The following is a 25,051-nucleotide window of genomic DNA, read 5'->3' as shown; positions in this document are numbered from 1 at the left end:
TGGTACCTCTAGAAGTCCCTGCTCTCATATGCTCTAGAATCTTCCACCTTAGCAGATCCTAGAGTGTTGTAGTGATCTTTTGGGACAAGTAGGTAACAATAGTCCTGTGAGAGGGCTCTATTTGGAGAAAGTACTTAAGCTGGATTTCAGCCAAGATGACAGATTCCCAAAGCCCCATGTCCCCATGTTTTGATGGGAAATTGATTCCTGGATTATTTTCCCTCAGTCTAATGAGGGGTGCAAGTGAAAGGATCCTGTTGACTGAATCATTGTTCACATTTCATCACGAACTAACACCTGGGTAGAGGGGAAGAGTGGAGAGGAGGAACACTGTGGAGAATCCCAGCCTGAACTCCTCCCACTCTGCTTTTCTGCAAATATTTTTAGAGTACTAATTGGCTTTATTTTTTGCTTGCAACCCTTTTAGTGGTATACAGAAGGATTTGTTTGAGTGAGTTGGGTTTTTTTCCTCTGTATTGCTTAATTCTTTTTGTACTTCCTGACACAGGGTCATCCAGTTACATTCCTGTTTTGTCATGCAAGGGGCAGAAACAGCTGGAGAACAGCAACCTTCATTTTTGGTCCCTTTGTAGCAGAGCTGGATGGTAGCCAGCAGATCTGCATATAAAAAAGCAGAAATTGCTGCTGCTTGTCATGTCACAGAAATTAACAGTTGGAGATAAAAGTACCTTGCATTACTGGTCTCAAAAACCACTTGTCTCGCAACCAACCTGATTTACTGTAAAACAGTCCATTGCATGTGTGCAGAGGAAAAGTTAAAGGAGAAGTAGGCAATTTTCACTGTAAGTGTAATGTACACACAGGTTGGGGGGGGTGGGTTGTCACACTTTCATCCTTAATAAGAAATTAGACAATTTTGGAAGTTCTCTTAAACATCTGGAAAGACTCCTGTCTGTTTCACAAGAGTTAGTCTAGGTGTCCCATAAGAGACTTTCCTTTCAGCTTGTTTCCTGATGCTTTGTTTTATCAAAGCACCATTCAAGCAAATTAAGTACTTCTATTAAGTACATTACATTAAATGTAACTACTAAGTACATTACATGAAATGTAACTATTAGAACATTCATCTTACAAGCTGTGAAATCTTGGGGAAGAGTTTCCAAATGCAGCTTGAGAATATTCTTAACATGTTTGTTTACAGAGAAAAGCTTATACTTGTCGGTATCTCCTCTAAGGAAGCCATGTATAATGTGACTAAACAGATGAAAATGAGGATTAGCTGCTTACCAATATCAAACCTGATTTTCTGCCTTACTGTCTTTCCTGACATCAAGCTAATGACCTCTTTTTTTTTGAGGGGTGGGGTGGGTATCTTTTCATTATACTAAGGAGAGGAAAAATATATGACCTTTAGTACTGGGACATGTATGGGTGGCAGCACATCTATAAATCCTGATTATCCATGGGATCCAGTAATATGCTTTCAAGGAATGTGCAGTCAGCATCTTTAGTCTTGTGATTTGGGCATGTAATGATGGACAGCACAAAAAGGGACTTGCGGGGGTAATATAACGTACAATAATAGTGATCCATGGACGAATGCAGAAGTTGTATAGCATGACCTTCGGATAGCAGAGGCTTAGAATAGGTGGGATTGATAAAGGATGGCTGTGCAGATATTCTGAGCAGTGAATTCTTTCTGGTATCTACTTCATACTTAAAGTTTAAAGAAAAGGAAAATCCACTCTAGGTGTTTTTTTTCAATGAAGACAGTTTGAAAATAAGATTATTCAAATGCAACCTGCAATTTAAGAACCTATGCAAATTTCCTAAAGAACACACTGAACTGGACACAAAATCACTCTGTGAGCACCGGGTTCCGAAGCCGGCACTGCTTGTCTGTCATGGATTTTCCACAGTAAATGAGAAGATGCACTCTGTAGCTTTGCAGAATAGGAAGGAGCTGCAGAAGTAACACGTAAAAACGGCGCGGAGCAGTGCCAAAGCCTGGCCTCTGCGCCTTTGCCCCGGTGCCTCCCTGCCTGCTCTGCCAGGGCCTCACTTCACGAAAGCGTAATCTGAGACAGGGCAAGAGCCCTGAGCTGGGGGAGGAAAACACCGGGGTGGGGAGGAAGTCTTTGGTCTCTGTGAAATTTTAGTGCAAAATAGAGGCAGGTTCCTCCAGCCCAGAGTGGGACTTTGTGGAGGGAGAGTGCCCCGTCCTGGAGCAGCAGGGACGCTAGGGGAGAGCTGGGGCAAGGCTGAGCACAGCGGCAGCAACACATAGCCAGTGCTGGACCCCTCCAGTGCCACTGTATTTGCTTTCATCCTGACTATTTCTTATCTGCTTCACTGCCTGCCTGTGTGATCCCGATGGTGAGATCCTCTCCGTTTTGCAGAGCTGCTGGTTGATTCAAGGAGGGTAGCCTGCACTGCCATCAGAGGCTTTATCAGCTGGAAGTACCCAACCACTCTCTCGGCAGGTAACTTCTGCCTCTGGCAGTAAATCCTGGCAGGCAAAAATCCTGCAGTCGGGCTGGTGGAAAAGCAGGGAGCAAGCAGAGCATCACCACCACGGCATTCTCCAGGGGCACAGCCTCCCCGTCGGTGGGGACACTGGGACAAACTGGGTTTCAGCTGCTGGGAGTCTTAAGTCAAGTCAGTGGTGACCCAGTGAGTCATTGCAATGTAGGCAGGGGCACTCAGTATCTAGGATAAATGTGATAGGAAGCAGGTGTGCTGGTTGGTTTCAGTGTTTTGTTGTGGGTAATACTGTTTCCTGGAGGAGGAGACTGGATATAATGTGTCCAGAGACCGATACTGTAATGAACCGGAAGGTGCATTCACAACCAGTGGAAGACTGAATTAGTTTCATTCATCATGAATAGTTCTAGACAGATGATGAGTTAAAAAAAATGCTGGGGCTGGATGTTATGGATTGTCTCAGCAAAAAGATTTCTCTGGGAAAATGCTACAGAATGTGCTGCTACTGGAGAAGGTAAAAGTGGAGGGCACACAGCACCGTGGGTGGGGTGATGGCTGCCCGGGAGGGAAGGCACTTTGCTACCTAATGCAGACATGATGCTCTGAAGTCAGCAGCTGCTTTCAGTCTTAGTTCCTCTGGAAATGTTGACCAAAAAAACAACAAACAAATAAACAACCTACAAAATAATCTGTTAAATCTTTTCTAAAAATGCATAAAAGTGAAATTGATGGAAGATCTAAGAAGTCAGGCTCAGACACATTCAGGTTGCTGCCTTAAATATGTGATTATTCACATTAAAAATTTAGAATATGAGAATTTTGCAGAAGATGACATATTGCAGCACTGTCTCGATTCCTGCTGTGATTTAAGTTGAATTTATTACCTTTCATGGATTACACAGAGAACATGCTATCAGATCTGGCTGTAGTAACAACAATGACAAAACAACCTCGAGGGAAATTTTTTGAGTATTTTTAACTAGATCGTACTGGTTGGTATTTAGCCATCATTTCTGTCTGCTATCTGCAATTAGTTTATATTCAATTAATTGTGCTAGTGACCTCTGCAGTCTAACAAGGCCAGGCTGCAATCAAGGACTTAGTCTATACATAAAAGTGCAGCTGCTGGATTATCAAGTGCTTTTAATGCAAGGCTGCCACGAAAAGTCCTCTGAACTGTTAGTGGCTGCAGAATATACCAGCCAGCATGGTAACTGTGGTTCCCAAGCAGAGGAGAGTACATTCCTGCTCCTGGTATTGACTGCTGCCTCGCAGCTCTTCAGTTTGCACTTGAGGTGTGTTGGTTTTAGTCAGTAAATCCCTTTACTGTTTGTAATTACTGGAGTGGGGGCAGACTTTGGTATGCTGGAGTCATTAATCCTTGGGTCTGTTTTACCCTGGTCCTGTGGGGCTTGTGTTGGTTTGTCTTGCAGAGCATCCTGGAAGGCCGCTCTTTTCTGAGCGACCTTTAGTAGGAGGAGACAACACTGTGGCACTTCTGTAGTTCTTGCAATTTTCTGTGTGGTTTTGACATGGTTAATTAGGATTGCTCTCTGTGGAAGGTGATTATAAGAGATACCAAGTTCTAATTACCAAGCATAACGCAGGTAAGTGAGCAGTGTAGTCCACTCGTGCTTTAACTTTCCCAAAACTAAAGGGTCGGAAGCATCAGCAACCAAACCAGGAAAGCTGCTGACAAAGACCAAATAGAAAATGCTGAAGTGAAGTTGTACAGCTGTTAAACCCCGTAGTAGCTATAGGCACTTGGTGAAGTGCAAACAAATCCCTTTTCAGTTGGATTTCCAAAGGTTAGTAGCGATTTTCATAGTTGTCATTATTTGAGAGGTTTATTGTTATTTTTCCCTGAGTGTAGCTCTGTAATCCTCTCTGTCCAGGGATGAATTATATTTTAAGTCAGACGTATGTTTTACCTCAGGAAGGTAATAATAATAATAATATCACAAATAATAATAATTAATTAGATCATCAAAAAAATCACAAAAGCTTTTTGTTGAAGCTAACTAGCAGTTCTTTGAGTAAAAGTACAGTTTTGAATTCTTTCCTGAAGCAAGAAAACTGTCAACTTTTGGAAGACTTGAGGAATTCTTAATGTTCTGCTTCAAAATTTTTAACATGAAGATTTCTGATGTCTAGTCTGTGTTGTCCTTGGCCAGCTCAACATCTTTATGCTTCTCTTAACACTGGCTTTAGCTTAAATCACATAAGATTTTTTTTTTTTTTTCCTGGTATTTACTCTTTTTTCACAACAATTGTAGAGCATAGCCACTCCCTGTAGCAGCTCTATTTTCTGACTAGAAAATTAATCTCTTTATACAGTCTTATTTCTCAGGCACTGTGGTAACTTTACTAAACTCTGGTAGTGAGTTCATCTTCCCTGATCACAAGTAGCCTGCTGACCTCTTAATCAAATAGTTATTTGTTAATCCAAGTGAGATGTTATAAAGAATTTACCGGTGTCCCTCTAAAAACCAGTAATACCTCTAGGTATGTTGGGAATGGTTCTCTTTTACTACAGTTAAGTTTTATACCACTGGTGAGTATTGCTGTTACTTGCTCTCTCCTGGGGATGATTTAGAAAGTCCTTGACTCCTTTGTTTTTTACCTTCTTGCTTCCCTGTAACCTCTTTTCTGATGCATAGCACGGCTGGTTGAATCCAAATGTAAATGACTTTGGTGAATGAATTAGATAATTTCCTCTATCATCTTCTTTCTTGCTGCAGTAACACCCAAAGGGGTTTCTAACAAGTTAGACTTCTCTCACAGTTTCTTTAATCAAATGCCTTTGAAGAAGCTTCTCTTTGTGAATTTCACCTTTTTAGACAATTGATGTTGAAGCGACATTTTCATGGGTTTACTTCCATTTCTGGAAGCTTAGCTGAAACAAATTTGCAATTTGAGTGTCTTTATTTAGGTAGTTTTCTGGTTAAAATTGATGTATTCTGTGCCTTCTCTTCCATCAGTCATCATAATGACCATTTTCTGCTCTGGAAGACTCTTATCCCATTCCTTATATGTATTTTGCTCCAGAAAAGCAAGTGACAAGTTAGACAACTAAAATGCAAGGGGCAAAGGTTTCTTTGGTTTTGTATTTTAAAGAAATTGACAATATTTAAAAATGAAGCTATTGGTATCACATTTGCTGTCTTTGTTCTACACAGAGAGAGATTTGACGTGTTTTTTTTTTTTTTTCATCTATCTGTTGTCATGTTATTGTTTGCAGTAACATGGAATTAAAGCCACTTGGGTTTCTCATGCTTCGTGACCAAATGCTGGGATGTTGGGAACCAAGCAGTGTCCTAAGTGGTTCCTAGGAAACATTTCCTGCAGCACATAGCCATAGCAGTGTCTGCAAACTCTAGCAGTGTTTGGTGAATCTTCACAGATATCTGGGGCACCAGTGTCAGTGATGGGAATCACCTGGCCCGCAGTATCTTTATCCTTGGCCATGGTACATGAAAAGTGTCAAGACTGAGTTTTCAGACTCGTGAGAAAAATCAGCTAACCATCTGGAATTTTTTCCTTTTTAATTCACAACCACTTGTTTGCTGGACAGTAAGTGAGAAGCAATGGGCATGCAGCAGAGCAGCACTAATTTTGCCAAGTCACATTTCAGTGAAGAATTATACTACTATACTATCTTGCCATACTCCAGTTCCTGTTGCACACTGATTTTAAAGCCCTTGGCACTCAGAAGTCCTCCTCACTGCTGTATCTCAAGGGAGCTTTTTTGGGTATTGCTCATCTTCAGAAGACACTGTGGTCACACAGATCTTTGTGTTACTCTTTATGCCAGCAGTTCCAATGAGGTTTGTTCTAGAGAAACATACTGGGGAGTTGGACATCCAGACTTTATGGAATAGATTACACCTTGACTGATGTCAGCCACCAGAAGATTAATCAAATAAAGGGAAAATCCAGTCCCAAAAGCTTATAAAGAATCAGAAACTGTCCTGCTGTATTTTTTCCCAGGTAAAATCCAAAATGTCTTTCTCTTCCCTTCTGACGGGGATTCCAGCTCTGGTTTGCATGGTACTCCCAGGACTGGTAGGAGCTGTTATAGTCTCCTCCTTGGGGCATGGAGGAGAAGAAGGAGGGAAAATCACTGCAATTAAAATCTCCCTCAGAGGGTGAAGCAGGGACTAGTTCAAAAAAACTTTTCCTCTTGATCTGACAGCTGAGCAGTCTCTGTCAAAATGCTAACATCTCTCTCTATCAGACCATCTCCTGTGCTTAGCTGAGTTGTTCAGTCAATTGTTCACCAAACGAAGGGCAAACTGCTCCCTCCCGCCTTTCCTGTAGAGCCACGGGGAATGCATGCAGGGCAGGTGCTGGGAGAGGAGTAGGGGACTCTCCACTGAGATTAAATACAATTGGAAATACTCAATTTGAGGGCACTGACCTCAGGAGCCTTTGAAGAGAGAAACTGGGGCGATAGTCCAGGAGAATGCATCTCAGTAGCTGCTTGCTTGTTGTCCTTGGTCATAGCCAGTTCGTTTCTGACATCCCAGCCCGCCTTCTCTCTTGACAGCAGCATCTTTCACGTGCCTGAACTGCCTGATTCCCTTTTTGTGGTTCCTATCGGGTAGAAGTGAACAACAGAAAATTGAAACATTTCTACTTAGCCTTTAGAGGCTGAATTTGCTGCCGGTTCAGCGCCTCTGTTGCAGGGCTACAAATTATTCACAAGGAAAGCTAAGAAAGGCCTGCACTTTCCAGATAGGCTGAGGCTGGGATTGGCATGCAGGCTATGACTTTTCTGTGTTCATGTAATGTGTTGATCACTTCTCTTAATGAGAGAGGTCTGCTTGCTGGCTTCTGCTGAGCCTTTAGGTCCCTACTGCAGGCTGCAAATTTATCTCACTTGGGAAATAATTTATTGAAGAGTGACATGGAAAGGACAGCACACTTCTCTGTAAAGTGTTAAGTTTTATCTGGTTTTGCTGGAGGTATTGTCTGAACTGGGATGAGATCAGACAAGGAATTGTTTAGTGTTCTTCTCTGTGCATTTGGTGGAGTCATCTGGTAGGTCTAGCTCCTCACTTCTCTTTACCTTGTGTGAGTCTCTCCCAGAACTTAGAGAGAAGAGAAGCACTCAGAAAAGGAGCTAAAAAATGGGCAGAGGTGGTCTCTGAAGCTCCTTGATTCTGGGGAGCTTAATGCTAATTTGATATTCAGACAGAATCCCTGTGATAGGAGAGGGGTGGAATTGAATCTCCCACAGAAGGTTCAGCAACAGCTTGAGGAGTACGGAGTCAAACTTCCATTGTATTTATAGGCTGTAATTACCTTCCAAAGGGGGGGCAGGGGGCAGTTTTGGGGAACTATATTTGTTCCTGTGTGGTGACTCGCAGGTGTAACTTATTTAGTGACCTCTGCAGTGCTGACATGTGGCTCCACAGGCACTGGTCATCTCGCTGTGGAGGTCCTCACATGCTGAGCTTCTCTGCATGTTTGTGCCAGCTTTCAGGAACAGTTTTGAAGTGCCACCTGTGGAACTGGTACACCTGGAGTCCATCTATAACTGCACACATGAGTATTCTCTACTTCTTAGCAATTCTCAACCTTGCTTAAAATGAGAGCAAAGTCTTTTTCAAAATGGACCTGACAAGCTTTTAGGACAGGCTTATTTTCATTTGAGTAATTTAAATTTGTTCACAGCAATTAATGTCAGTATCAGCATCGTTCTGCTGCATGACTAACGAAGCTATAGATGAAATTATGGCCTTGGGAGTAGCTGATTCCTGTTTTGCCTACAAAAGGTCATGACTCTGGAGTGGATGTTGTTTTTCGGGCCCTCTGTAGTTAGGCACAGGAACACACAATCTTAACGAGGATGGCGACTCAGCAAGAGGCTGGGGATGTGCTTCACGGCATTCCTTTCTTTTGGAGTTCCTTTCTTCCAGTGTCTTTCATCCTGTCTCACAAACAGGGATGTAGGTTTGCAAGTCAAAGGAGAGGAATTTTGTACTTCAATGGTGCTGGCTTCTGTGAAATGTAACTCACAGTATGGGGTCATACTTCGTATTTGACTTTTTAGGATTACTTAAAGTTCTGTTCCTTTTTATTTTCTTCAGGCTTCAAAAGAGTGGATGACCTAAAATGGTGCTTTATTTTGCACTGCTGTGTATAGCCCGCCAGACCATGAAGAACAGTTTAACTGAGTTTTAACTGGTTTATTCTCAAACATTACTTTTAAAGTTATTTTCAGTAAGGTATCGGATTTAGAATTTACTAAGTTGCATATTCAGTTGTAACTGCAGTTTCCTGGTTATCACAGTTGTTCCAGTGGTGACTCTGTCGATATATTTTCAGGAGGAAAAAAGGAAGAAAACATTTGTACTCCTTGAGGACAACATTTTATCTACCTTGTTGTTATTTGCTTACTAGTTTAATGCTCTCCACATAATGGCTATGTAAATCTTACATTATTTCATAACATTTAGCACATAATTTTAGCTGTCATTTAGCCCTTACCACTGATTTCAGATGAGATGATACCCCTGCATGTTTCATGCATTTCCATATCAAATTCTTACTAAGGTATTAATCCTGTATTATAAAAGCCTTCTCTCAGTTGAATACGTATTGCACTGAACCCAAATGTTATATTCAAACTACTGATTGAACCCAGAGCAGTAAGGTGCAGGGTGCAAGGTTCTGTAAAGTTTTCCAAAATTCTGATGCATTTACCAGATCTGCTCAGATTGAATTACCTGAAAGGTGTAATCTGTAAAAGCGTTTATGTGTGCAAATTTTTTCACTGTCTCAGCAAGTAGTCTCTAGTCACACTGTTTAACAAGTACCGGGAGTGTACAATTTTTTTATAATAAGCTCCATTCAGTTTAATTTACTCTGAATTTCTCTAAAAATAAACTTCAAGATTAGTTGTGAAGAACTTTGTGTTGTATATTTCTCAGTGCTAAAGATTTTCAGCAGAAGAAGCTCTTGCTTCTGTCTTTTGAGTGAGAAAACAAAACTCAAGAAAACAGGCTGAGCTGTGCCATCTCAGTCTTTTGAATTTCTTGCAACTTGAATCCTGAATGGCAGATCTTAACTGCCTTAATGCTCTTTTAGGACGAGGGTAATTTGAACAGTGTTAATGTTTTCTCTGTCTCAGTCAGAAAAGACAACGGTTTGTGTTAATAACATGTAATTAATGAAATCAATTGCATTAATTAGTAGTGCCTCCGCTATGGTCATTGGTAGGGTTTCAAAATCAAGGCTAGTTTTCAAGGCTAGTTTTAGCTTTTCTATATGGCCATCTTGCTTTAGGACATGTCCACTCCATCACTGAGGACAGCACCAGCTCTAACAAGACTGCACAGATGGAGTTCAGTTATGGAAAAAATATTACGAAAACAGTAGCTATTTGTTTGAAGGTAGAAGAGAAAACCAATAGTTTTACCATATGATGCTGTTTTGCATGGCTTCATTAACAGCATGATATAAGTGTAACTTTTTTCTTTAACTTGGTGTAACCCAAGAAAACTTCAGAGCTAGTGGAGGTCAAAAGTGCCATTGCATTGGGTTACGGAAAGCAGGGTGGTCAAAGTGGGGGGTGAGAGTGGCTGTGGGAGGCACAGGTACTGGCATCCAACTAAACCAGATGACTGGACTACTATTTTAGTCCTGGGAGTCTATCCCACTTCCTACTCAAAGCAGGGTCAGCAATGGGGTCAGACCAGGTTCCTCAGGGCTTTATCCAGTCACATCATGGAAACTCCCCAGGACCGGAGACTGCATAACCTCTCTGGGCAACCTGCTCCACTGCTGCACTGTCCTTAAAGGCAAAAAGGTATTCCTTATAGCCAGGCTGAACCTCTCCTGTTCCAGATGATGCCTGTTGTCTTTCATCCTCCCACCACGCACTGCTATGCAGAGCCTGGCTCCATCTTCTCCAGGGGCTGCTGTCAGGTCCCCCCAAAACTATTTCTTCTCCAGGTTCAACAAGACCCATTCCCTCAGCCTTGGCTCACAGGGCAAATGTTCCAGCCCTGACCATCTTGGTGAATTTACCCCCCATTTATAGATGTCTTTTCTGTATTGGGGGGCCCAAAACTAGACTTAGTATGCCAGATGTGGTTTAATAAGCACCAAGTAGAGGAAGATAATAATTTTTTGATCTACTGGTTCTGTTCCTGTTAATACAGCCCAGGATGCTCTTGGCCTTTGTTGTTGTGTGAGTAACATGTGCCTCCTCAATACTGAGGACTCTTGTTAAAAGGCTTACTTTCATTCAATACCAGATAAAAATTGATTAGATGTATCAGCAGAAAGAGGTGAGTGGCTTTATTCAGACAACCTTGCTTCTTGTCTCATACTTAGAGAGCTTTAGTGATCTTTTGATTATACAGTCCATGAGCTAAAAATTTGCATAATGAAGTATGACATGCACAGAGAAGCTGAGGCTGATGGCAGCATGGCTTTCTTTAAGTTGATAAAATTGCTGTGATACTTGCATGACATTTTTCTTGCTATCTGTTTGGGGCTTTTTTAAACACCAGTTTAGAGAAATGTAGGTACCTGCGTTTCTAAAACAACATACATCCAGAGCCACTCTGCCAATTCTTTACTATGCTTTATAAAAACGCTCCTGGGAGAACTGAAGTAAAGAGATGTTAGTAGTGCATATCATTACTGTGTCACACAGTGCTGCCACACTGCTAACAAACAGAAAGCTCAATATGCAAAACCCACCAAACCGCCCTCACTGGTGAAAATACAGTGAAGCCCTTGGGAATAATTAATATATATCATTTGAAACAAATTTTTTTCCTAGTATATTTATCTTCTATTGATGAATCAGCAGCAATTCGTGTTCCACTCACTGGCAGTGCACAGCTTCTCCCTAGGCAGCCTGATTTGTACTGAATCAGAAAGATTTCTGGGCAATGAAACAACTGAAACTGCAACTGCTGTTTGTTTAGCAAACTCAGTCTGTTTTGAAAGCTGAAACACTGCTTATTTGAAAAACTGAAATAAAACAGAACCTCTGTGAACTTTATTCTGGTTTCTAAAAAAGAAGAAAAAAATAAAGAGTGAGCTTTATTTTTTGTCTTGTAGCTTTTTTTTTTTTTTTCTGGATATGGGATTGCTCTTTTGTCGACTATGGCCAGCTACATGCTGAGTTTCCAAGGTTGAAAACTCCATTAAAATTATGAAATATTTTCCTTGTTCCCAAGAAAATACTGCAGCAAAGCTAGCCTGTCATTCAGATGACTTGTTTAGGTACTTCATGGACTGCATCATTTGCTTTTTCCCCTGGAATTGTTCTACATTTTCAGCACCTGGGAACTGTGGGCTAAGGTCCTCAAGCTCAAACTAGTGCTGTTTAATCTGCAGTGTCCAAACAACTTCTCTGACACCTCCTGTGGTAGTAAAGATGCTGCTTTTAATTTCTAAACTGTTTTTTGTTTTTTCTGTGGGTTGTTTTGTTGTTTTTTGGGTGGGGTTTTTTTATTTTGGTGGTTGTTTGTTTTTTTTTTTCCCCCTCCTTTGGGCCATAAATTCCAGCCCAAAGAATGGATACAGAAACTTATTTTCCAGCATAGGGAACACCTTTAAAGTTGGATATCCATTTGGAGGGAGTGGAAGGAAAAGTGGCTGTGCACATCCATCAACATCAGGAGCTGCTCAGGCAGGTGTGAAGTTGCCCATATACCATCAAAGCTTTGTTCTCAGCTGAATGAAAAAAACTCCCTGCACTGGGATATGCCCTGAAACAAGATCTGAGGATTGTTTCCACCTCGGTGTGTGACAGTGGCTTCTGTCCTCACTGCAGGCCAGGGGCCTGGGTCTGAGGGAAGTTACAACTGCACCAAGCTCTCTGACAGTTTCTCCTGCGGTGGGTGGGATTTGGCCAAGTGTTGCCTGGGAGTGAGTTGGACATAATAGTTGTCACGTGTCCCCTGATTCATGGTTTGCTGGAAAGCCTCTGCAGGGGGCTATGTTCTCTTTTGAATAGCTCTGTGGGTGCTGTTTCTCTGAAGGATTAGTGTGTGACTTTCCTTGGCTGGGGTAAATGTAAGCTGAAGCCACGGGTGTGTGAAGAAATGAATTTTGGTCCACTCTGGAGAGGGGAGACATGACCGTGGGTATATCTTACTTCCATGACTGTAGCTTTATATTGTATACTTTTTGTGACTGCCTTTTGTTTGACAGCACATTTCCAGGCAAAGGAGTCAGCTCTGGGAATACTGCAACAGTTGGAGTTGACCTTTAGCTAAACAGAGACAGGAATGCACAACTGCATGATGATGTTTTTCTAGTAAGTCTTTCACTGTATAGGTAAGTACCTAACCACCACCCAGTAACACTTAGAACAAAGCTTTTGACAATAAAGAGCTATTTGGATGGTCTGAGATTTATTTCAGAAGAGCGGACAGGGCTGGGAGCAAGGAAAAGACAGAGCTGTTTTAGAGGAGAAACTCCAGGGTTGCAAAGGGCTTTCAGGGGCTTTTTTAGACCAGGCCAAGTGGAAAAGATGTGTTTATGTCAAATTCCTGTAGCAGTGGATGGCACCACCTGCAGACAGTTAAAGGAGCCAAAGATGTTGCTAGTGACTTGTTTATTTGTGTTCTGCTGTTTGGCTCATGAGTTAGTCATTGACGATTTTGCAGCTTGCTCGGGACTGCTTCAATCTGTGTTATTTTTACCTCCCTGCAATGAAGCTTTTGAATCAATCTGTTTTACAATCAAGCCTGATGCTGAATGCTGAAATGGTTAAAGATGATCTTCCTTGCTATCAGCTGTGCTGGCTATGTTCAATGCCATATGCGAATTGACTTAAAAGCTATCAGCATGCTAAAGTATATGAAAAGTAATTATTTTGAGTGCTGTTGCTCATAGTTCAACTTCTCTGCCAGTTGCACAGTGGCCAGCAGGAATGGCCCAAAGGCAGATGTGTTTGTATGGTTTTGCTTGTTGGCTGTCTTGCCAGCTGTTGCAGGTGAAACACAGATCTCCGCTGGACAGCTTGCCTGCTAGTCTTCAAGGAAGCAGAGGTGCTGTTTTCTTTTCAATAGTCAATTTGAAGCTGCATGCTTGCTCATGTGTTCAGTCAGCACCTTTGGAGCTGGAAAGCTGCTCCCAAACTGTTCTTGGAGCATTTCAGTGGACATGTCAGTGGCCTCGGTATGTGTTGAAGAGGTTGATCTCTCTGAAGATCAGAGATACAAGTTTCAATGGGAAAAACTTTCCCACTGTGCTTGGCTTAAGGAAAACCGTACCACACCAAACATGTTGGTGTCTGCTGTATAACTTGTTCCTATTGGGGGCTTAAACTGAGATTGCAGGAGAGAGCTCTTGCCTTTCTTCTTGAATCCTGCTTTGTTTTCACTATACCTGCCTGTGGTTTATTTTTTATTGCTGATGAAAGAGAAGATGGCTTTGGGTTGCTATTAGCCCTAAGATTAGAGGAAGGATTTAATGGCTCTTGGCTAGGAACCGCAGAAAGCATTTATTGGTCATTGTTTTAAAAGTTCATAACACTTGCAGTTGGGACTAGACTTTCGTATGTTGTGGGAAAGGCAGAAAAAGTGGTTGGTGTGTGTTTGTTTGTTTGTTTTATAAGTCCATGGCATCACCCACTGTGTGTAAAAAATAAATAAAAATAATAATAATAAAAAACCAACCAACCAAACAAACAAAAAAAACCAGCAATTGAGTCTAAATGGAGGACATTGCTTGCCTAATTGTCCTGATTTGGGAGTGTCTGTTCTTGCAGGAATCAGTAGGTATAGAATTCTGACATTTTGATGTTTGTAGCTTCTTTAATATAAACTGAAGAAATGTCAGTGACCTTAACTGACATTAATTGTTTTGTTTCTCTTTTTGAGAGTTGTACAAAATAATCAAACAGAAAGATATTGTCTGCTGTTCCCAAAAGCTTTTCTTTGTTTCAGTAACAGATCAAACATGTTACAATATTTGACAATTTTAATGTACTTGAACTATTTACTCTTTGCTTCAGTAAAAGGATGATTCTGGAAACAGGATCTAGTACACAATATTTGTGCCAAAATAGTTTCCCTGCTATATACTTAAAATTGAAAATGTTTTAATGATCTTAACTCTGTCTTTATAATCCACATAGAATTTTTATTCTTTAATATGAACACATCTTGTAAAATCTTCATTAATGTTCAAAAAGTGTTTTGCTACAGTTCCCACTTTCTATGATATTCTTACTAACTTTTTGTTCCTTAAAATTTTTCATCTTTAATTATAAAATGTAATTTTTGCTATAAAATGTGACCATGATGTGCTCTAGGCTATAGAAAAGCAGAAGCCTGGCAGTTCTAAAAGAGCTGTACTTGCTTATGGCTTTCCTGGTGCATTTATGCAAAAAGTGAAGTACATCAAACATACCAGGGCACCCACACAAAGAGGCACCAGATCTGTGGGATCTTCTGTATGTTCAACTTAATAGAGCATACAAAGCAATTCCAAGATAGATCTTTCCAGCTACAAAACTGAAAAGTCAATCTTTTATTTCCATGTGCTGTGTCTTCTCTGTCTCAACAGATGTAAGTGGAATCACATAAGGGAGTTTATTCTTGATTTGCATTTGTTTGGTTGTTTTTTTTCCTGGAATGAATTTACTGTTAAGCCTTTATTGTTATATAAATAATTTACCCGAACTTTTAAGAAGTAAATTGAGTGCTCTTGTAATAAAATGCCTCTCTGTTCACTTCCCCAGAACTAGCCTGTTTTTTACCCAGATAAAAGTTCTCTTTTATGTAATTTTTCTTAGAGCGAGAAGATGCAAAAATTCTGTTAAACAACTCAGTGAAAGATGGTAAAGCTCACATTACAGAGACGGAACAAAAAATCACTTTGTGCTAGTCAAGAATACCCAGAGGCTTTCCTGCACACTGAGTTTTGTTACCCGATGCTCATATTACAGATGACTTCCCCACATTGTGACCGATATGTGCTACAAAAGGGTATTCTTGGGTTTCAGGTGTCCAGGTAATGGGCAGAGTTTGAATAGACAGGTAAACCAAACTGAAGGATAATAATACATGAGTACTGGCAAGCTGCCTAGATTGGCGTTGGTAGACATGATTCTGGAAAAGCTGTGGAGTGGGAAATGGCCGAGCTGTATTTAAACGGTCAAGAGGATTAGCCTGAGTTCCTTGACTGCTGACAGGTACCTTGCACATAGGCATACACAAGTCCTTCATAAAAGCTATGAAGAAACCAGGAAGATGATTCTCATCAGATGATTTATGTAGAGTAGGGAAGGGAGCAGGGGATTCTGCAGTCTTTTTTGAGCTGTAAAGGGACAGATACTGAAGAGCTTTAACAAGGATGGCATTTTGGTGATTTTTCATCAGGCCTATGAGACATAGCTTGAACAAATTGTTAAGGCTGCTCCCTGTGCAAATCTAAGGGATACAGCTTTTAGGTATTTCCATCAAATTTGGGAGAACATCTGAATCGCAACTGCAACAGTTATTTAACTGTGGAAAGTAAATCAACAAAGTTTTTAATAAGAAATTGATAGACACTTGTAGGGTGCTGCCTGGGCCTTTTCCCATACTGCTTATCAATGTTGCCAATGATCTAACTCTTGCTTTCACTATATCAGATTTTATTTCAAAAAGTCATGAGGAAATGATATCTACTATTTGTGTTGTTACCATGTGTGTACTCTGGCACTATTGATCTGCAACAATCATTTTGCATTTGAACACAATTTTAGTGGTTTTTTTTTTTTCCTTCAGCATCAAGCTGGCTTTTGCTTAATCTTTGTTTTAAATATTATTCTGAAAGGGCCTCCTCTGAATGGAGACATGGGATTTGAGGCTGTGAGACAGATGCAGACAATAGCAGGATAATAATAATAAACATAATGAATAAATTTTGGTGTTTTACTCCTTAGCAGTCTGGTGCTCTGCAGGAACAAATGGTAAACCTGGCAGCAGTATGGTGTGCCTACAGCAGAGACTTTAGACAGCAAAGTCTTCACAAGAGTTATTAGTGAATGCTGATGGCCTTTTCCCACACAAAAAGAAAGCTTGCAATGGTTTCTGCACCTGCGAGGAGTATCCTAGCAACATCACTGAGGAAACTCTATGCCAGGACTTTTTTCTGAGTGCTTTTTGTTGAACGTAGCAGCAGTTGTAAAACAAAGGTCAAGAGCAATTTAAGCTCTTCAAAGTGCTGTTGCTTAATTCATTTACTCAGAAAAACGTTTGTGTTGTAGTTCTCTGCCTGAAGGACAAATATCGGGTTACAGAGTCATCCAACAGCCTATCCAATTGCAGTTCAGTTAAACGCGAATATCACTTAATTTAAAATGTCACTTCTTACTTGTGGGAAAGTTACTGTTAGCATTTAACACTAGTTTTTGTCTTGTGAAGTAACCAGGAGTCCCTGCTGCCTTCTGCCAGCTCTGGCAGCTGAGGATACCCAGGGACTTTCTGTGCAACACAGAACAGGGAAGCACAGGACACCACCAGGGAGTGGGAACAGACAACCGGTCTAATTAAAAAAAAAAAAAAAAAAAAAAAGAAGAAAGCTTTTTTATTTGTCTGAGAAGGTGTATGCGGTCATTGTTTTACTGTATGCACAGACCTCAGGTGAGTCCCTGCTTTGTGCTTTGTCATCAGCTTTCAGGGAAAATACTTATTTCAGGTTTTCCTACATCATTCGGGGGTACCCTGTCAGAAGTACTGGCTGGGCTCACTCTTACTGGCCTTGCCATCTTGCAGAGGGGAGAGGGCAGTGTTTATCTTTGTGTTTTATGGATAGGGGAGTTGAGGTGAAGCGCTAAGACCCTGGGCTGGGGCTACAGAGTTACTGGGGAAGCTGGGCCACGCTTGCAACCCCTCTGAGCTTCTGCTTTCGTCATGCAGAACAGGGACAATGTTATTGTCTCTCACCGGGAGAGATGGTGATGTAGTCTAAAAAATGCACGCAGTTGTAATGAGTTTACACCCCCTGCCAAGTCTAGTACATAATCTCTAGTTCTAGAGCCCAGTCTAAAAATGGAATTTTTAACACTTCTATTAAAATGTATGTGCTAGACAAGGGACAAAGTCTGTTGCTGGTCTTTTTTCCCCTGCATTCTGACTCAGTGAAAAGATTTTGTACTTAAGATTATTGGATGTTGACCTTTTTCATTAGCTACTTAGAGAAAAACAGGTCCTGCATGGTTTCATATGTAAACAGTCATCTAAAAAGTCAGCAGTCATCAGACATAATTCTCTCTCGGCTCCCTGTTTATTAAACTAAATGATGGTTTAAGCTGGAATTTAATAACTAACAAACATGCTTAAAGTAACCTTCTGTTTCCTTCCTTACAAAGGCACTTGAAAAGTCCCTTTTCTGAGAAATATTTCTGAGTAATTTGCCAAAGAAAATTAGCTGAGGATAAGTTGTTTGTTCTGAGGCAACACAAGAAATTTTCAGTGAAAATCTGTCACAGCTAATAGAAAATATGAAACACTATTCCATTCAAATGATCTTTTTTTTTTTTCCTCCTTGTGGACTTCAGGTGATGTGACCCCTGTTCTCATGAATCCTCTCTCGCAGCCAGACTCCATTCCTCTGGCAGAAGGAATATGCCGTACTATATCAGACATGAATGCAGATCATGTGATGGTCACGCAGGAAACTTTAACGGAGCAGTTAGTCAAAAATTATCCAGGTAATGTGTTCGTTTCTCCCTCATTTTAAAAGCAACTGTACCATAAAGCCCGAGTTTCTGATATTGGGCCAGTGACCACTGAACGTTTACAAGCAAAGCTGGCAATGTGAATACAAATTAACAGGCAACTCTTAATGTACATAAATGTGCACACTCCTCAATCTGTGAGCGTCACTAACATTGTCTTGAATGTAATCCTTTTTATAGATTTTAATAAGTCTTCTTTGAGAATACAAGAGAACTGAGTGCAGTAGCATGTTGAGAGTATGCCCTTTCTAGAGGGTGGGAAGGCATAGATGAGGTATTTAGGTGCCAAATATGGAACAGCATAAAATAGACTGTGTGTCAGATCACAAAGACTTTGAGTCCTCCTTTAAGAGATGGGAACATAGCTGACTTTGACAGTAAAGGGACTGGGTAGGAGTCTACATCTGGTGTTTGCTATCAAAAAACACAACCAGCCTCCAATTCAGGTTTGTTGGTCACATTCCAGCCCCTTCCTTGCTGAAAGCAAATTATTCACACCAATGAGCTTTAATCCTTCTCTTCTGATGGGGTAGCAGCCACTTCCCTTAAATGCTGGGTTTTCTTTTCAATCTGAAAAATGCTCAGTTTCCCTTAGATCTGCAATACTGAAGTGTGTGTGTGTGCATGTGAGACTGTAAAGGCTCATTATGGCCCTCTGCAGGAGGTTGCTTTGATACTGAACTTCCTCTTTTGAGTCTTCTTAATCTTACAGCCCTGCAAATGTTACAGGCTGGTCTGGGAGGCATTTTCACTAATGGGAAGAATGTTAATGCAACCCCATAAACTGGCCCAGAACTCTGCCAGGAACATGATGTAGTCCATATGTGCAGAGACAACCACGAGGTAGCATTTTTATGTCAGCTAGAAGTAGTACTCTCAAAGTTTGTAGGGAGAGAGCGTATTTCTTGCTATGTTTTCACCTTGCTGGAAGTTTTCATTCCTGTGGAAAGGAGATCAACTGAAGCCTAGGGTAGTAGATCAGATGACACTAGACTAATGACTCTGGGACTGTGACATCTGAGGGAAAACCAGTAGCTGAGACCAGTCTCAGCTTAGGTAGCAGTTGTCTTCTGACAATATTATACCAGAAGCTTCAGAGAGAGTGTTAAAAGCCACTGTTAAATAATCTGCCAAGAGGGAAATGCTTTGAAAAACACACTCTTTGGTCTGTACCTGGCAGAAGTTCTCTCTCATGAATATCATATCCTGACAGACTCGAAGAGAACATCCTTGCTTATTTGAAGGAGAACATCTTAAGCTCCATCACAGCAGTGCTGCAGTGACAACCAGAAACGCAGCTGGCCTTTATCTTCTTCCTCAGGGGTGATCTTGCCTCATCAGTGAGGAATGGCCGTGGCAGAGTTAAAGAGAGTTCTACTGATCTGTAAGACACCGGCAGGATTGCACCTACCAGAGCCCTCGGCTGGATGATGTTTCTGTGCTGCCCTCCTCTGGCCGGCCCAGAAGGGCTCTCCCTGCCTCAGGGCTGCCGCCTGTGCTGTCCCCGAGATTTGGGGCAGCCCTCGCTATCCTCCACGCGTGGACACTGCTGCAGAGTGGGGCTGTCCCTGTTCTGCAGGGAGCCCAGGGCTGTGGGTGGGGACAGCTGGGTGCAACAACAATTGCTGGCTCTGGAAGCTCAGCAGAGTGGTGATGTATTAAAAAAAATTCCTGCCTTTTGTCTGGTGATACTGGACACTCATGTTGAAATTGCATATGCCCTACTCAAACTTTAGTTGCCAGGTCAGTTTCAAACTTCTTTTGGAATCCTGTGAACTAAATACATTGGGTATTTCATGTTCAGTTCAGCTTCCAGATCTGTTGTAAGTTAGTTATTTTTTTGGCCAGCTCCCATTTTCTTTGAAAACTTATTTCTGATTTGAAATATCTGTACCTTTGTTGTAGGCATTGCCGTTCCCTCCCACAGTATCTTATATAATATCCTTGGAACTCTAATTAAAAAAAGGAGAATCTATCATACGGGAGAAGGATACTTCATTGTGACTCCCAACACATACTTTATCACAAATGATGCCACAGAAGACAATAAAATGGTCCCATTGGAGAACAGTTGTTGCTGTTCATCACCTTCCATCACTTACCTGGTAAACATTGAGCGCTGTGCAGACCCAATGAAAAAAAACATTCCTACAATATCCCATTACAGACCCTGCCATTGTTTCCCTGACCAGAACATGGTCTGTGAACGAGGTCATTGGCAGCTGATGAACCATGAACCTAGTGGAGGAAGTAAGAAAGGCTGCAGTGAATGGAAGCCTTCAATTCAAACCCAAGGGATCTCCACATCAGCTGCAAACCATTCCTGGGACACCATCAAATCCCTGACATCTGTGAAAGAGAAACTGAAAAGCAGAAGGTTTGGCTTTGGCCTTTTCTGGAGAAGTGCTTCTAAAAAAGAAAAACATAAGAAGGAGTACTCCACATTTTCAGCCCAGTTTCCTCCCAGGGAGTGGCCAGTCAGGGATGAAGATGACTTAGATAATATTCCACGTGATATTGAACATGAAATCATCAAGCGTATTAACCCTACTCTTACAGTTGATAATTTGATTAAACACACAATATTAATGCAGAAGTTTGAGGAGCAGAAAAAATACGTCAGTAAGGGTACCTCGGCTGAAATGTCCATAGTCAGACAAAACCGTCTTTCAAAGGATTGTATTCAAAAGCCACAAAGTAAAACAGGAAAACACACCAGGAAAACCAAATCAAAGAAAGAGAAGCAGATTAGCGGAAACAACAGGAAGTCTCACATACATGATCTAACATCCCAAAACGAGAAACTGGAAGAGAACGTTTCACTGCCTATCAGAATCCAACAGCCATCTGATGCAGCAATGGAATCCCATGTCATATATAAAAAACAAATTAAGAACCCTTTTCAGGGTCTGTCATGGAGACGCAACTTTTATGCAAAAGGATACAAAGGTACAATTAACAGTCAGCTGAAGTCCAGGACTCGAAAGCAAGAAAGAGCTTTGCAAAGGCCACAGTCCTTGGACTCCTCAAAACCCTTTGCCTGTGAAACTGAGCAGCTGGCTAGTGAAACACAGGCTGACAAAGCAAAGCAAAACAAACTACTCCACACTAACAGGTCTTCCCTCCAACTAAAGAAAGACAGTTTAAGTGAAAACTTCAGTTATCTGCAAGGCAGTACTTCACAAATAGATAATAAAAGTAAATATTTTCTGGAAAGTAATACTTCTGAAGAAAACATCTACAGCAGAAGAACAGTCAAAAATAATCCTGGGGATATTAAAAAATCCCCTCACTCCTACATTGAAGATAATGATGTGTGCAAAGAAGATGCAAAATTTTCATTACATCTGAAAACTGAGTATTGCAGGTGCAAAGCTGACACAGTATGTGAGTTATTAGATCAAACAGCAAATGAATTTCAAAATGTCTGTCTTTCAAATTATACAGCTAATGTTAACCTTGTGAAAAAAGTTGGTGAGAAATACAGGCAAAAGGCTGATAAAAAGAGTGAACTTAAATATGACTGTGCCAGCCATCCCAGATCAGTGAAGCTGCAAAGTGAAGGATTTACTGATAACTACCATTTTCTGTACCAAAAAGCACATGATGGTGACACCTGTAACTCATTACATCTGGATGACAATTTTGAAGGCCATGAACCGTGTCACCTGCCTCCTGGCTGTGCTTTTTCAGATACAAGAGACTGGAACAAAGCTGTGCAAAAGCTGGGGACAACTATGTCCCTAAAAAAGTGTAAAGTTATTACTTATCCCGCCCAGTACAACACAACTGTAAATAAACATGACTCTGGAGAGCATGCATATAAGGCAAGTGCTAGTTTTGCAGAATCAATAGATGGCTCAAAAGAGCAGCCAAAACCAGATTTCACAGAAGAAGGTTGTTTGTGCAGTCAGGTTCTTCCAACAAGTCACAGAAAGGAAGAAGAAATTGGCCTTGCTGAATGTGCAAAGGCTTCAGCTGTAGCAGATTTCTGCCACGCTAATGAGGCCGACTCAGATGCTGACACTTTGCAGAACTTCACCTATGAGGTGGGTGAAGTAGTGGCATGCTGTGCTTTGGGCTCCCAGACCAAAGAAACCAGAAACCCTCTGGGACAAGAAGATCTGGTTTTTAAGAATGCATGTACTGTGGTATCAGAACAGAAACGCTCAGAAGGGACAGAAAACCACAGCATTACAGGAGACAGTGGAATTGACTCCCCAAGGTAAGAAAACACATATTAGATGTTTTATCTTCAAATTATCTAAATCAGATTTAGACAGAAATGTTGCCATAAATCATAAACCCCCCTCCTCAACAACAAAATTATCTTTAAAAACTTCAGTGTTATGTCGTGGAAATACTCAAACTGTATGGTTTTACCATGTCCTTTTACATTAACATTCCTCCTAAATCAGCTACATAAATGCTGCTGTTAATATTTTGCATTTGTTTTCATGTGGCAAGAAAAACAGTATGAGCTCTGCCTTGTAGATGGAGATAGCCAAGTGCAGAAATATTAAGAAACATGGTGATTGATAAACTCCTTGTTAGCAGGCAGGTTCAGCTTGCATTAATCTTGCCATATGACATTATGGACATTTTCATAGTTTCCCTATTCATAGATGAAGAATAAAAAGTGCTTTATAGAGGTGTTCAATCAAAATTCAAAGTACAAAATACCATCCAACTTGCTCACAAGAGGCAGGAGAATGCGCATATTACTTGAGCTAGAAGGTTCTGCTTCCTTTCATAGGATACATTTTACCTGTAACTAGACTTGTAAAATCTCTTAATGGAAAACAAATTGGTATGAAACAATGTTTTACACAGTTGCATTTGGAGACCTACAAAACTGTTAACTAAATTGGCAAGAACATAAGTTAAAACACTGTGAGGGAAAAACCATATCCATTTTCTTAATGGCATCACGTATTCTTAAGATCTTAAATGGCTGGTATTTAAGTGTAATTAAACCATTTGAGTTCTCCTTAGATATATACTATCACCTTGAGAAGCTAGGATATGAAGGAACAAATCACATACTGCAGTTTTTAAGGAAATTCTAAATTTTTTTTCCCCCTTAAGCAGCTTTTGTCTGTGCATTCTTTCAAGCATACTTGCAGTGTATTACATGGACATAAACACTTGAAATCTATTAGATGCTCTTTAGCAAAATGTATTTCAAAGGGTGATTTTGATTGTTTGTATTGATGACATATGTGGTATCAGAAGCGAAGCCAATTCAGTTTTTAGAATGTGAAGTCTGACATCTAAACAATGCTGTTATTTTAGATGGACTGAAAAGAAGATGAAACTTCCTGCCAAATTCTGAAAGCATAAATACGAATGCAAAGAAGAGGACAAAGTGGAAGGACAAGTACAACAACGTTTCTTCAGCTAACTCTAGTCATGAATATTTGATTATTTTTTTAAATAAGCTTTGTAAACTTTCCCTTTGTAACTGCATAACCATACTGTAAATGCAATCAGTCACATCTGTGAGGCTGTCTCTAAATCAAAGCTGTTAGTTAAAACTTTTGAGCATAGTATTTACAGAGCTGATGTGTATTTCTGTTGCTCTCATCTTTAATTAGTTTTTGCATCCCTGTGATAATAAAAATGAGAACTGATATACTTCATTTAGACCACACCATTAGCCTGGAAAGGGTTTGTGTTGCTCTAATAGGAACTGTATCAGTTGGACAGGACTCTTTTACACTGTAATTCTTGGAAGTGTTTCCTACTTGTGCCACAGAAATACCAGCACATTCCACCTCCCCTGTCAAAAACCAAAGCAAATGAACAAGATTAGCACACACCTTTTTACTACAGAAATTCCTTAAATCCCGAGGTTCTCTCACTGTATCCTGAAGAAATCTCAGCTGTCATCCTGAATCTACTTGGTGTGTTTATATATGGCAAGCAGGATTTAGTCTTTGCAAATGAAAACGTGCTGGTGCAGGACACAACAGGTAAGGTCAGTGGTGTGGTTTTGAGAAAAACCCTGCTGTGGGCTGGCAGGCTCCCACTCTGCTCCTGACTACCCCTTTCCTTCTCTTAAGGAATCAACACCCTGGCAGCCGTCGGGATCACTTTACAGCTTTTAGTTCAGAAGACTAATTTTGACTTCTTAATCCTGATTTCTTCCTGTAGCTAAAAGCAGACTCTGCTGGTTTCACACGGCTGATCACCACCAAAGGCTTGTGGTCCATTTAAATCTTACAGACAGGCACTTGATCATACCGTTATTGATTAAGTTAGGCTCTTTCATTACTGAAAACTTGTCTCTCTAGTTGTGGAGACAGAAGGCTAAAATTGCAGTTACCACTTTTTCATGCTATTGGAGATTTTTTTTTTTTAGCGAAAGCGTCTCTGGCTGTGGGGCAGAAGCAGCTGCGTTTGTGTTGGCTGGGGCTGAGCAGAGCCCTGCAGCGCTCTCTGCCGCCCGCCTCGGTCCACGGCCGCTTTCAGTCACGCCGGTACCGGCATTTCCCCCTCAGGCTTCTCCAGAAGCTCCCAGCGCCTCACGCTGCCATCGCCTACCAGCACCTTTCCCGCTTCCTTAAAAAACCCCTCCCAGCGGCTCACGCGCGCCGCGGGGGTACAACATTACGCAAGCCCTGGGGAAAAGCCGGTGGATGAGGGCAAATTGCCACTCCCCCGCCGGCCGGCCGCCCTCCCGCCATGGCGGAGCCCTCACGGTGAAGGCTCAGGGCTGGGCACGCGCGCCACCGCCTCGCGGCCGCGGGGCATGCCGGGTCCCAGGGCCGCGGGGCATGCCGGGCCTTGTAGTCTGGCGACGGAGACGGCCGCCTATTGGCTGCCGGGAGCGGCCCGGCCCCGCCCCCGTTACCGGGGCAGTGGGCGGCCTCTGTTTCTGTCACACAGTGTCCGGGC

At 41.4% G+C, this 25,051-nt stretch overlaps 1 protein-coding gene across 2 annotated transcripts; it reads left to right on the top strand.

Moving 5' to 3' along the window:
• Nucleotides 1–2,803: 2,803 nt before the first annotated feature.
• STOX1 (storkhead box 1) lies at nt 2,804–23,804 on the top strand. 2 transcript variants are annotated; one of them, XM_074875709.1, is made up of 4 exons: nt 2,804–2,959; nt 17,972–18,124; nt 20,057–22,376; nt 23,447–23,804. In XM_074875709.1, exons 1-4 carry the CDS (start codon nt 2,890–2,892, stop codon nt 23,484–23,486), a joined length of 2,583 nt encoding a protein of 860 aa, XP_074731810.1. In that variant the 5' UTR covers nt 2,804–2,889; the 3' UTR covers nt 23,487–23,804. The 2 variants fall into 2 exon arrangements, with proteins under 2 accessions (XP_074731810.1, XP_074731811.1); XM_074875710.1 differs by lacking the exon at nt 2,804–2,959 and adding an exon at nt 16,961–17,054.
• Nucleotides 23,805–25,051: the final 1,247 nt, after the last annotated feature.

Source organism: Strix uralensis, chromosome 7 (assembly GCF_047716275.1).
Source record: "Strix uralensis isolate ZFMK-TIS-50842 chromosome 7, bStrUra1, whole genome shotgun sequence".
Taxonomy (NCBI): Eukaryota; Metazoa; Chordata; class Aves; order Strigiformes; family Strigidae; genus Strix; species Strix uralensis.
This window is presented reverse-complemented; position numbering and strand designations above follow the sequence as displayed.

What these genes read in the sequence shown, in the direction of transcription:
- STOX1 (XM_074875709.1), top strand. Translation starts at nt 2,890, where the DNA reads ATGTTATGGATTGTCTCAGCAAAAAGATTTCTCTGGGAAAATGCTACA. An exon ending in ATGTGCTGCTACTGGAGAAG is followed by an intron (nt 2,960 to 17,971) that starts GTAAAAGTGGAG and finishes TGTGGACTTCAG; the next exon opens with GTGATGTGACCCCTGTTCTC. An exon ending in GTTAGTCAAAAATTATCCAG is followed by an intron (nt 18,125 to 20,056) that starts GTAATGTGTTCG and finishes CCTTTGTTGTAG; the next exon opens with GCATTGCCGTTCCCTCCCAC.